Source organism: Marmota monax, unplaced genomic scaffold, assembly GCF_021218885.2.
Source record: "Marmota monax isolate L192 unplaced genomic scaffold, Marmota_monax_Labrador192_F-V1.1 WCK01_AAM20220418_F8-fsc00247, whole genome shotgun sequence".
NCBI lineage: Eukaryota > Metazoa > Chordata > Mammalia > Rodentia > Sciuridae > Marmota > Marmota monax.
The window spans coordinates 1,715,874-1,729,393 of NW_026694880.1; the positions used below are offsets into that span (position 1 = coordinate 1,715,874).

General features: G+C 35.9%; 1 protein-coding gene across 3 annotated transcripts in view; it reads right to left on the minus strand.

The window, feature by feature from the left end:
- Positions 1-13,520, minus strand: part of Hmgcll1 (3-hydroxymethyl-3-methylglutaryl-CoA lyase L1) — a 140,161-nt gene that overhangs the window by 58,762 nt on the left and 67,879 nt on the right. For all 3 annotated transcript variants that reach the window (XM_058573391.1, XM_046426710.2, XM_058573392.1), the window contains 2 exons: positions 12,932-12,995; positions 3,368-3,556 (listed from right to left, as the gene is read on the minus strand). In XM_058573391.1, the coding sequence (XP_058429374.1) occupies positions 3,368-3,556; positions 12,932-12,995 (253 nt within the window). The remainder of the gene's footprint in view (positions 1-3,367; positions 3,557-12,931; positions 12,996-13,520) is intronic.

The window sequence follows — 13,520 nt, forward strand, 5'->3', positions numbered from 1 at the left end:
GCCTATGGAAGGTTATGTTGGATACAGGGAGACTTTGTATTTCTCCCCCACCCACTGCCAGAAAAACAGTATTCTATAGATTCTCAACCATGTTCCCTGCCCTGCTTCTGCCCAGAGTTGTTTCTTGTCCCCTGTGTGGCTATAACATGATGCCTACATGCCCCAATATTTTAGCTCTTATCTAAAAAAAGAGATGATACAATTGAATTAACCTTGTGTAAGCCTATTAAACTTAGAAGGTATGAAGAAAGAAAACACCTAGAAGTAAAACTGCAAACACAAAATGCAGCCAACTTTAAAACCTGAAACACATTAGTAAAATAATCAAGCTGACCTCTGAGGAAGTTTTGCTATTTGCAATTCAAACTGTCATAAAAATGAAAGAAAAATTTTTTATAATGCTCTTATTGATAAATGAAAAATTTATCTCTCCTACGTATATATTCATATATATTTCATAAGTGGAGCTCAACATCTTGCAACTATTTAAAAGATATATTTTGACTTTTTTCTGTAAACTTCATTTATCCTATGCTTATTTTCCCCCACCAGTTTGTTTTCTGATAAACAGATATCAATGTAGTAAAAATGAATGGTAGTCATAATCATAGTATTTCTTAGATGTATCTAGTTGGTTCTGCTGTCTTTTGGACATTGCCTATAGTATTTTTTCCACATAAATTGTGTATGTGATTGAGTTTATGATTTCTTTTGCTATGGTTTTTATTATTATAGTGATACTAACAAAGATCTGTCTCATTTCAAAATAATAAAATGCTGCCATGTTTTCAACAACAACAAAAAAATTGAATTAACTTTGTAAATTGTAGAGATCTTAGTTTTTAGGTTTTTCCTCTGAATACATTAGTCTTCTTTTAGTTCTGAGGACATGTTCCTCCTATCACCCAGGGCTTTTTGCCCAAATGGTATTAAAACATTCTTCTTTACACACACACACACACACACACACACACAGAGAGTCCTTATTGGAGATTGTTCCTTGTAATTCTTCACATCTGATTTTAACAATTATGGTTATATATCTTTTAATTATGGGAAAGGAGTGGTTTTGCCGTTGTGCAAACATCGTATAGTGCACTGGCCAATCACTCCAAATGGCCTCTTGATGCATTCAAGAGACACAGTAAACATAGGATATATGAGGCAGCTCTTTGCATAACATGGCATTATTGTTTTGCAGTATTTTTTTTAATAAACAGAGGAGTATATTCAAGGCAGGCATGGTGGCACACATTTATAATCCCAGCAACTCAGGAAGCTGACATAGGAGAATCACAGGTCAAGGTCAACCTGGGCAACTTAGTGAGAGCCTGTCTCAAAAATTAATACTAATAAATAAAAAAGTGCTGGGGATATAGCTTAGTGCAGACCGGACTTATATTCAATCCCCAGCACCACAAAAATTAACTAATAAATTAATTAATTTAATTAAATAATGTTAGGGCTAGGGGTTGAGTTCAATGATACAGTGTGGGCCTAGGAAGCTTAAGGTCCTTGGCTCAATATCCAAAACCACCTAAAAACAAAAAACCTCTTTCAAATCAACAGAAAATATAATTAAAAGTATGGTATAGTAAATGCATAAACCAGTAACTGTTCTTTATTATCATTGTAAAGTATTATGTGCCATACACAATATTTTATGTGCTATGTAGTATGTGCTATGCTGTATGTGCTAGACTTTCATAGGCTGGTAGCCTGCTAGGTGCATTTACAGGGCATCACCATAAACACTTGAGTAGCACAATGTTTAATGTTGCAACAGGACATTATGATGGCTGTGTTATCACTAGGTGATGGGAATTTTTTAGCTCCATTATTGTGTATAAGATCATTGTTGACTGAAACATAATGATGTAGCATATGATGTTCTTCCTCAGATAGGCCTTCCTTAATCATTCACCATGCAAAATCAGCAATAACTTTTGTATTTCAGCATTTTCAAGAGGCATATAGAGTTCACACATACAAAAAAAAGTTTGGGTTCCCGGATATTACACTATAACTTTTCATCCCCAAGAACTAAACTACCATTCATTGAATAATAAATTTACTACACAAATAAAATATTACTCAAAGTATTCAAATATGGAAGATACATACACAAAGAGAAATAAAAGAAAAATAAGAGAGAGAGAGAGAGAGAGAGAGAGAGAGAGAGAGAGAGAGAGACTAAAAGTACTTTAGGAACTTGCTCAGGAACACTTAATAAATTGTTACAATTGTAGCTGAATCCAGAATCTTGAAATAAAGCTTAGTTATCTATTGTTTTAGAAACTAGAATACCTAGGCAAGGAAAATTGTAAAAGTCCCCATGTCTGAAAGACCAGAGGACAACATTTTATCTTCTCTCTGAGTCAGTAGAATGTTCCTTACTTGGTTCCAGAAGATAAGTAAGGATTTATGCACATATGTTACAATGTCAAAATAAGCTCTTGTGGAGCTTGTTCTTCCCATTGTTTTTCAACATTTGCCAAGCAACTGTACACTTCTGACATTAAGCTTTACATATTGACTTTCAGCCTCACCAAAAAGCTTTCATACAGTCTTATATGTAGTTGTCAAAATACTTGGTTCAAAGATCATCAGACTCATCTATTTTTAGCTGAGTTTAAAAAACTAACACTAATTTAAAAATAATATTCACAAAATTATATATATATATATATATATATATATATATATATATATATATAAAGTAAATTTAAAACAACACAGAATTTAATAAGCAATTCATAATCTTGCAACTTTTTAGATCTCTTCATTTTATCATATTATGGATTTCACTTGATTTAAAAAGAGAAGGCTCTGTCAAATGCAGGGTTGCCAACATCAGGAAAATATTTCAAGCAAAATATTCTGCACTTTGTCTCCATATATACCCACCACAGCTCACAAAATAACAAAAAGCATTTGTTCCAAAAATTACAACAGTATATTCTACGATTTTTGTTTGTGCTCCTCAAAATATCATCATATATCAGTCTGTTAATTTTTATGGTTGAGAGCATACGGGAGTTGAAACAAGCAGACATAGCTCTACTAGGATTAATAATTAAAAATAACAGATTCACAAATTTAATCAAATCAAATTAACAGCAATGAGACCTTCACTGCCCTAACAAAAACATTTTGAATTTACAACTGCTTCCTGAATGCCTATCATATTTAAACATTATATTCTTAACATTTTTCTGTTTTATAATATAAAATGCTTGAATATTATATTCATAACATTTTATAAATATTATTTCATTAATACTCTTAACGTGCTTATATTACAAATAAGGAGATGCACCCAAAAGAGAGAAAAACAAGGAGTTTGTAACACAAAAATGCAAAATACCTGAAGGGCCGTAAGGATATTTGCTAAGGCCTGTCCGTAAGTGTCATGACAGTGAACAGCAAGAGCACCTGGAGGTATTTCTTTCATGACACTTTCCAACATTCTCTTCATGCTTCCTGGAGTCCCCACTCCAATGGTGTCTCCCAGAGAAACCTCATAACAGCCCATGCCATACAATCTCTTAGACACCTGTTGAGAAAGACCAAGTGCTTGTAAGACAATGGAAATGAACAGACTTATACCTCCTTGTTCCTTAGCAAACACCATCTAGAGGTAAAAATCACAACTAAAGTGACTTTATCCATGGAAATATATGCTTTAGGTTTCTAGTCCTTCCCCTTTCTCATTGAATTCTAAGCATTAGATAAAACTTTGAATGAAATTACTACCATTATCCTTTTCTGATATTCAAGGTTATCTTAGAATCATCTGTTTGATTATCCATTTATCTATTCAGTTATGAAATTATAAGCCACACTTTTAATGATGGGAGGCTGATACGTCTCAACACTTTAATCAAACATAAGAATTACAGATTTACTTGGAAAGTAGTATTCCTCTAGGTATGACATCAAATGTCAATAGACATCAGTAGCAGCTTCAGCTTTTCAGTTGGTAGAGGACTGGTCTAACTTTTCCTGGCTCATAAATGAATGCACTTGTACAATATAAATTGTAATGTTTCCTCTAACCCAATAACTATTGTCACTTTCAAAGAATAATGTGAATTTGCATGAAGACACCATGATATTTTGACAAAGACATGGTTTTTGGAATCAGAGATTTGGATTTAAATATCAGCCCCATCAAAGCTAGTGATGAATCAATCCACCTATTAAGACCTTAATTCCTAGTCTAAAGGATACAGACAACAAAATTTCTTCCTTTGGTGTGTTTCCTAAGCCTTAATTTTGTCATTTTATAAAAATTATGTTAATCGTACCAATGTTAATGGCATATTTGGTTGTGAAAATGAGAATGTGTAAAAGTCACTCTATATAAAATCTGGCACATACTACTCATTCACTCATTCACTCATTCAACATGTACTTCCCCAGAATCTATTTTATGCAGGCACTATGCTAGATAGGAAAGCAGATACTGGCATAGCTTATGCTGTTATGGAGTTTTGAGTCCAGTGAGAACATATATAACACCACTGAGAAATGTATAATAATAATATGCTAAAATAAGAATTCCAAAACAAAGAAACAAGATTTTATGAGCATACATCAAAGGAAATTGACCCATCTTTCATGCAGGAAGGACTTAGGTGACAACTTGAGATACAGTAAGCTTGAACAGCGAAGGAAGGAAGGGTCTAAGAAGAGGGTTCCAGAAAGAATATGGAATGCACAGATTAGCAGGTTCCAGGCAGCTGAAATACAAAATGTAAAGAGCATCTCAGGCAGGAAATAGTAAAATGTAAAGGGCAGTGTGATGATAAAGCAAAAGCCAAGGGTTGCGGGAAGAAAAAGGGAGGACTAGAGGTTGAAAAGATAATTACAGCTTGAAACAGTCATTTCAGAAAAAAAAGAGTGCAAAATGAAAACAGCGCAAAGGGTCTCTTTAAGATGCTGCTGATCCTGAATGTCTAAGGCTTCCAATCTGCCTGCCACAGAGCTCTCTTAGCAGCTCCTCAGGCATTCTGGTGCAGGAATCCAGTGTGTGGTACATCCACAGGTGAAGCAGAGCAAAAGAGAGAAAAGCAAGGAGTCTGGTGAAAGACTACAAAATCTAAGCTTCATTATTTCATAACATATCTGCCTTTGTGTGCAAGATTTTTGTTTCAATAAGATGATGTGATAGATCTTTTTTTATTGGTTGTTCAAAACATTATAAAGCTCTTGACATATCATATTTCATGCATTTGATTCAAGTGGGTTATGAACTCCCATTTTTACCCAAAATACAGATTGCACAATCACATCGGTTACACATCCACGTTTTTACATAATGCCATATTAGTAACTGTTGTATTCTGCTACCTTTCCTATCCTCTACTATCCCCCCTCCCCTCCCCTCCCATCTTCTCTCTCTACCCCATCTGCTGTAATTTAATTCTCTCCCTTTTTTTATTCCCTTTCCCCTCACAACCTCTTATATGTAATTTTGTATAACAATGAGGGTCTCCTTCCATTTCCATGCAATTTCCCTTCTCTCTCCCTTTCCCTCCCACCTCTCATCTCTATTTAATGTTAATCTTTTCCTCATGCTCTTCCTCCCTGCTCTGTTCTTAGTTGCTCTCATTATATCAAAGAAGACATTTGCATTTGTTTTTTAGGGATTGGCTAGCTTCACTTAGCATAATCTGCCTTAATGCCATCCATTTCCCTGCAAATTCCATGATTTTGTCATTTTTTAGTGCTGCGTAATACTCCATTGTGTATAAATGCCACATTTTTTTTAGCCATTCATCTATTGAAGGGCATCTGGGTTGGGTCCACAGTCTAGCTATTGTGAATTGTGCTGCTATGAACATTGATGTGGCAGTATCCCTGTAGTACACTCTTTTAATGTCTTCAGGGAATAGTCCAAGAAGGGCAATAGCTGGGTCAAATGGTGGTTCCATTCCCAGCTTTCCCAGGAATCTCCATACTGCTTTCCAAATTGGCAGCACCAATTTGCAGTTCCACCAGCAATGTACAAGTGTACCCTTTTCCCCACATCCACGCCAGCACTTGTTGTTGTTTGACTTCATAATGGCTGCCAATCTTACTGGAGTGAGATGGTATCTTAGGGTGGTTTTGATTTGCATTTCTCTGACGGCTAGAGATGGTGAGCATTTTTTTAATGTACTTGTTGATTGATTGTATGTCCTCCTCTAAGAAGTGTCTGTTCAGGTCCATTTGTTGATTGGGTTATTTGTTATCTTATTGTTTATTTTTTTGAGTTCTTTGTATACTCTGGATATTAGGGCTCTATCTGAAGTGTGAGGAGTAAAAATTTGTTCCCAGGATGTAGGCTCCCTATTTACCTCTCTTATTGTTTCTCTTGCTGAGAAAAAACTTTTGAGTTTGAGTAAGTCCCATTTGTTGATTCTAGTTATTAACTCATGTGCTATGGGCGTCCTATTAAGGAATTTGGAGCCCGACCCCACAATATTTAGATCGGAGACAAATTTTTCTTCTATTAGGCGCAGAGTCTCTGATTTGATATCAAGCTCTTTGATCCATTTTGAGTTAACTTTTGTGCATGGCGAGAGAAAGGGATTCAGCTTCATTTTGTTACATATGGATTTCCAGTTTTCCCAGCACCATTTGTTGAAGATGCTATCCTTCCTCCATTGCATGCTTTTAGCCCCTTTATCAAATATAAGAAAGTTGTAATTTTGTGGATTGGTCTCTGTGTCCTCTACTCTGTACCATTGATCCACCCACCTGTTTTGGTACCAGTACCATGCTGTTTTTGTTACTATTGCTCTGTAGTACAGTTTGAAATCTGGTATCGCTATACCGCCTGATTCACACTTCCTGCTTAGAATTGCTTTTGCTATTCTGGGTCTTTTATTTTTCCATATGAATTTCATGATTGTTTTATCTATTTCTACAAGAAATGTCATTTGGATTTTGATTGGCATTGCATTAAACCTATAGATAACTTTGGGTAGTATCACCATTTTGATGATGTTAGTTCTTCCTATCCATGAACAGGGTATATTTTTCCATCTTCTAAGATCCTCTTCTCTTTCTCTCTTTAGGGTTCTGTAGTTTGCATTGTATAAATCTTTCACCTCTTTTGTTAGGTTGATTCCCAAGTATTTTATTTTTTTTTTTGAGGATCTTGTGAATGGGGTGTTTTTCCTCATTTCCAATTCAGAAGATTTGTCACTGATATACAGGAATGCCTGTGATTTATGCGTGTTGATTTTATATCCTGCCACTTTGCTGAATTCATTTATTAGGTCTAGTAGTTTCTTTGTAGACCCTTTTGGGTCTGTTAGATATAGTATCATATCATCCGCAAATAGTGATAATTTAAGTTCTTCTTTTCCTATTTTTATGCCTTTAATTTCTTTTGTCTGTCTAATTGCTCTGGCAAGTATTTCGAGAACTAAATTGAATAGAAGTGGTGACAGAGGGCATCCCTGTCTTGTTCCAGATTTTAGAGGGAATGCCTTCAATTTTTCTCCATTCAGAATGATGCTAGCCTGAGGCTTAGCATATATAGCTTTTACAATGTTGAGGTAAGTTCCTGTTATCCCTAATTTTTCTAGTGTTTTGAACATAAAGGGATGCTGTACTTCGTCGAATGCTTTTTCTGCATCTATCAAGATGATCATATGGTTCTTGTCTTTAATTCTATTGATGTGGTGAATAGCATTTATTGATTTCTGTATATTGAACCAGCCTTGCATCCCATGGATGAATCCTACTTGATCACGGTGCACAATTTTTTTGATATGATTTTGTATTCGATTCGCCAGGATTTTATTGAGGATTTTTGCATCTAAGTTCATTAGAGATATTGGTCTGTAGTTTTCTTTCTTTAAAGTGTCTTTGTCTGGTTTCAGGATCAGGGTGATGTTGGCCTCATAGAATGAATTTGGAAGGTCTCCTTCTTTTTCTATTTCTTGAAATAACTTGAAAAGTATTGGTATTAATTCTTCTTTGAAGGTTTTGTAAAACTCCGCTGTATACCCATCGGGTCCAGTGCTTTTCTTGGTTGGTAGTCTTTTGATGGCTTCTTCTATTTCCTCTTTTGTTATTGGTCTGTTTAAATTGTGTGTATCTTCCTGACTCAATCTGGGCAAATAATATGACTTGAGAAATTTATCGATATCTTCACTATCTTCTATTTTATTGGAATATAGGGTTTCAAAATAATTTGTAATTATCTTCCGTATTTCTGTAGTGTCCGTTGTGATATTGCCTTTTTCATCCCGTATGCTAGTAATTTGAGTTCTCTCTCTTCTTCTCTTCGTTAGCATGGCTAAGGGTCTGTCGATCTTATTTATTTTTTCGAAGAACCAATTTTAGTGTTATCAATTTTTTCAATGTTTTTTTTTTGTTTCAATTTTGTTGATTTCTGCTCTGATTTTAATTATTTCTTGCCTTCTACTACATTTGCTGTTGTTTTCCTCTTCCTTTTCTAGAGTTTTGAGATGAAGTGTGAGTTCATTTATTTGTTGTTTTTTTCTTTTTTTGAGGAATGAACTCCAGGCAATGAATTTCCCTCTTAAAACTTTTTTCATTATGTCCCATAGATTCCGATATGTTGTGTCTGTATTTTCATTTATCTCTAAGAATTTTTTGATTTCCTCCTTTATGTCTTCTGTAACCCATTGATCATTCAGTAACTTATTATTCATTTTCCAGGTGATGCAGGATTTTTCCTTCCTTCTTTTATCATTGATTTCCAGTTTCATTCCATTATGATCAGATAAAATGCATGGTATTATCTCCACACCTTTATATTTACTAAGAGTTGCCCTATGGCATAATATATGGTCTATCTTTGAGAAGGATCCATGTGCTGCTGAGAAGAACGTGTATCTACTTGATGATGGTTGATATATTCTATATATGTCGGTTAAGTCTAGGTTATTGATTGTGTTATTGAGTTCTATAGTTCTTTATTCAGCTTTTGTCTGGAGGATCTGTCCAATGGAGAGAGCGGTGTGTTGTTGAAGTCACCCATAATTAATGTGTTGTGGTCTATTTGACTCTTGAACTTGAGGAGAGTTTGTTTTATGAACATTGCAGCACCATTGTTTGGTGCATACATATTGATAATTGTTATGTCTTGTTGGTGAATGGTTCCTTTTAACAGTATATAGTGTCCTTCTTTATCCCTTTTGATTAACTTAGGTTTGAAGTTGATTTTATTCGATATGAGTATGGCCACTCCTGCTTGCTTCCGAGGACCATGTGAGTGGTATGATTTTCCCTAACCTTTCACCTTCAGCCTGTGTATGTCTTTTCCTATCATATGAGTCTCCTGAAGGCAGCATATTATTGGATTTGTTTTTTTTAATCCAGGTTACTAGCCTATGTCTCTTGATTGGTGAATTTAAGCCATTAATGTTTAGGGTTACTATTGATATATGGTTTGTACTTCCAGTCATGCTCATTTATTTATTTTTATTTGGCTAGTTTTTCCTCTTTAGTTATTTCCCCCCCCTCTTTGCTGAGATACCTCCCGCTGTTAGTTTTGGGTGCTGTTTTTCAATTCCTCTTCTTATAGTGTTTTGCTCAAAATGCCTTGCAGTGCTGGTTTTCTGGCTGCGAATTCTTTTCACTTTTGTTTATCATGAAATATTTTAATTTCATTGTCAAATCTGAAGCTTAATTTTGCTGGATACAGTATTCTTGGTTGGAATCCATTACTTTTCAGTGTTTGAAATACGTTGTTCCAGGATCTTCTCACTTTCAACGTCCGTGATGAAAAATCAGCTGTTAACCTAATTGGTTTACCCCTGAATGTAATCTGCCTCCTTTCTCTCGTAGCTTTTAATATTCTCTCCTTGTTCTGTATGTTGGATATCTTCATAATTATGTGTCTTGGAGTTGGTCTATTACGGTTTTGTATGTTTGGGGTCCTGAAGGCTTCCAGGATTTGGCAATCCATTCCATCTTTCATGTCTGGGAAGTTTTCTAAGATTATTTCATTCAATAGATTGTTCATTCCTTTGGTTTGAACCTCTATACCTTCTTCTATCCCAATGACTCTCAAGTTTGGTTTTTTTATGTCATCCCATACCTCTTGGATGGATTGCTCGTGATTTCTTAGCATCCTTTCTGTGTTGACTATATTCCTTTCAAGTTGATGAACTTTGCATTCATTATCTGATGTTCTGACTTCTATTTGATCTAGTCTATTTGTAATATTCTCGTTTGAGTTTTTAATTTGGTTTATGGTTTCCTGAATTTCTAGGATTACTGTTTGATTTTTTTTTTTAAATCTCTATCTCCTGGTAGAGTTCATTCTTTGCCATTTGAATTTGCTTATGTAATTCGTTTTCAAAGTATTCTTTCATTGTTTGGACTTGCTGTCTAATGGTTCCTCTAAGATTCCATTCCATCTGAGTCAGGTATGCCTTGAGTTCTTTCTCTGTCCATTTTTATGATGCCTCTAGGTTCTCCTGTAAATATAAGTTGTCCTGCATTGTTTGTAATCCTTTTTTCCCTTGTTTTTCATGGTGCTCACATTACTTTCCAACTCTGTTTGACTGCTGTGTTTCTGTTTTCTCCTATAAATTTGTTTTGAGTGGGAAGATGGCGGCGAATAGAGTGCATCACCCCCGTGTACCGCGTCACTGCGCAGGTGAATAACGAGTTAGAACGGTCAAAAGCTATCTTGTTAGGAATCTCCAGCAAAATTGGGGTGCACCGAAACCTAGAGGAAGGATTTCCATTACCCGAGGATCAATTACTGGGGCTCAATTGCGAGTGAACCATGCGCCTGGAGATTCAGGCTGATTGATCGGCGGTCCGCCCCGCAGCCAGAGACTGCGCGGAGATACGGCGTGCCAGCAACACAGAGAAACGGCGCTGCGGATTCTGTGGGGTCCTGCCAACTGTGCCCTTACTGTTCTCCAGGCTGAGTTCTGGGTTTGAGACGGGGGAGAGAAACGATCCAGATCTGTCAACCACAACGGACAACCCACCGAGGAAGCCAGCAGCCACCATCTTGGAGAGCTGACGTCACCATCGCCAGTTTCCGACAGATCGCAACAAGTTCAGCGATAGAACAGGTGTGTGACATTTAGCCCTTCTCACATACAGCGGGGAAATCACATAAAATCTCAACCCGGCTTTCCGGGGGCATGATTATCAGAGTGAGCGTGAATAGAGGCATGGGAAAAGGTAAAGGCACCTGGCCTCCAACTCCCCCCTCCCACCAGTGGTGAAAACGAAACCTGTCTCGCCAGCTCTCAGAGGAGTGGCTATCGGAGGGAATCAAAACAATAGGGAGCCGGTTCCAAATAGCCTCGCTCCACATCCAGGAAACTGCAGGCCCAGAGTGTAGCTTGAACTGCGGAGAGGTATCACACTGGGGAAGGCCTGGCTGGCAGGAGAAGCAAGGAGACTAGAGACCAGGAATAAACCTAAGCTAACAGGTTTGGAGAGACACCAGGTGGGGGAGGAGGGAGCGGCCTCACATGGATCGTTTCCTACAGCTAGAGGGCAAAATCTTGGCCCGGAAGGCACAGCACCACCTACTGGAAGCGAAGAAAATAGAAGCCTAACAGTGCCTTTTTTTTAAAATTTTTTAATTTTAATTTTTTTAAATTATTTTTTTAATTCTAATTTTTATTTTACTGTATTTTATTATTTTTTTTTTTATCATTTCTTTTTCATTTCTATTCTTTTCTCTTTCTTTCTTCTCTCCCTCTCTCTTTCTTGGTTTGCTTCCTTACCTTTTCCCCATCTTTCCTCTTAAGCATGATCTCCCCGATTATGTATAATTTACTAAATGCAAATAGATCAATACTACGAGTCAGTCTATAGTTCACCTAAGCCCTTAACTACCCCCAAGTACTCCTATCTATTCTCTTGTTAATATCTGCCTGCATTTGAGCTACCCCCCAAAGAAGCTAACATATACTAACCTCCATACCATCAAATTGCCCGACCTTAACATAAAATCCTAAGTTCAAACTTCAATTCTCTATATTCCATCAAAATCTGTAGGCCTTTAATGAAACTAATGAATTTACCTTAAATCACAATTAAATCCAACATCTCTAAACATTGTCTCCCAACACAAAGGAGAGATATTGGAACTATAAAAAACAGATGTGATAGATCTTATTTGAAAAATCTGCAGCAAGTTTCAAAAGTTTGAATGAGTACATGAAAGAGGAGTGGCTTCAGTTGACGGAGTTTGTCCTGTCTAAATTTGGATTTTGTAATAATGCCATCTTCACTGCTTTAGTGCCACATTATTAAGTTTATTAAACCTTAAAACCATAGCAGCAGTTTGTGTTAATATGCTTCGTTTACAAATGATAATCTGAGATACCCTAATGTAATTCCCAATGAGGGCAATAAGGGCATTGCATTTATAAAAATAAAGGAAGAACTAGAAAATAAAAAACTTCAATAAGCAGATATTTAATGACTGTAATCTGTTGCTGTAAAATTGCTCTGGAAAAACAGAAACTTAATCACAACAGAAAGATCTACAGGATCACAAATGAACAAAACCCTGAAGCAGTGTACATTCAGATCTGACACCAAACTATGAAGGAGAAGCAACCAAGGCCAAGTTTAAATGTGTGAATACAAACCTGCCCCAACCTTCTAATGGAAAAGGGGAACAGTCACTATTTTAAAGCCATATAAAAATGAAATGGAAGTTTGTATTCTTCTACCTTAAAGCACTCAAATCACAAGACTCAACTGTCATTTAACCTTGAAACATAGCCAACTGGTAGATCTTCAGTGTTAAAACAATTAAGTGAGCAACCCTGTCTTCAGTGACAGTGTCCGTTCTACAGCCCTCTGTAGTCTTTGCTGTATAGAACCAATAAATCGTTTTTTAAAAATTTTTTAAGTCTACTTTTAAGAAACATGCATTATTTTACCATTAACCAAAAAGGCTGGAGATGTAGCTTACTTCTGTGACTTTTTGCGGTGTAATACTTCCTTCGTATGGGCAGCCCAAGGCACAAGACACATACCTAAATTTAAAATAAAAAGCGATATGAATATATATATATATATATATATATATATATATATATATATATATGGCAGGTTAAGTAGGTAATTTCCATTTTATGAAAATGAAACAACTAAAATACACCATGAAATTTCACTTTACTATCTTCCTTTATTATTATTTTATCATTAAACCAAACAAATAATTTTGGAGAATTTTCAATTAGTCCACATTTTTATCTTTCTAATAACTACAATTTGATGCATGTTATTTGATGGCAGATGGTGATAAAGTAACAGATCTTTATCTTGTGAACCTGTTGGTAATATAATAACATGTTAATGTTCAGAGCAGAAAATACTAGTTAAACACTTTAATTTAAATAATTGCATATATCCAGTTGTTAAATAGCTAAGTTTTCAGACATATCGATAGCCAGCATGTAAAAGACTAACTGAATTTCTCTGCACTTCCACCTAGATGTTCTGACCTCATTTTGATGCACTCATCTGTCTTCCCAAAACTCTTGGAACTGGGCACAGCC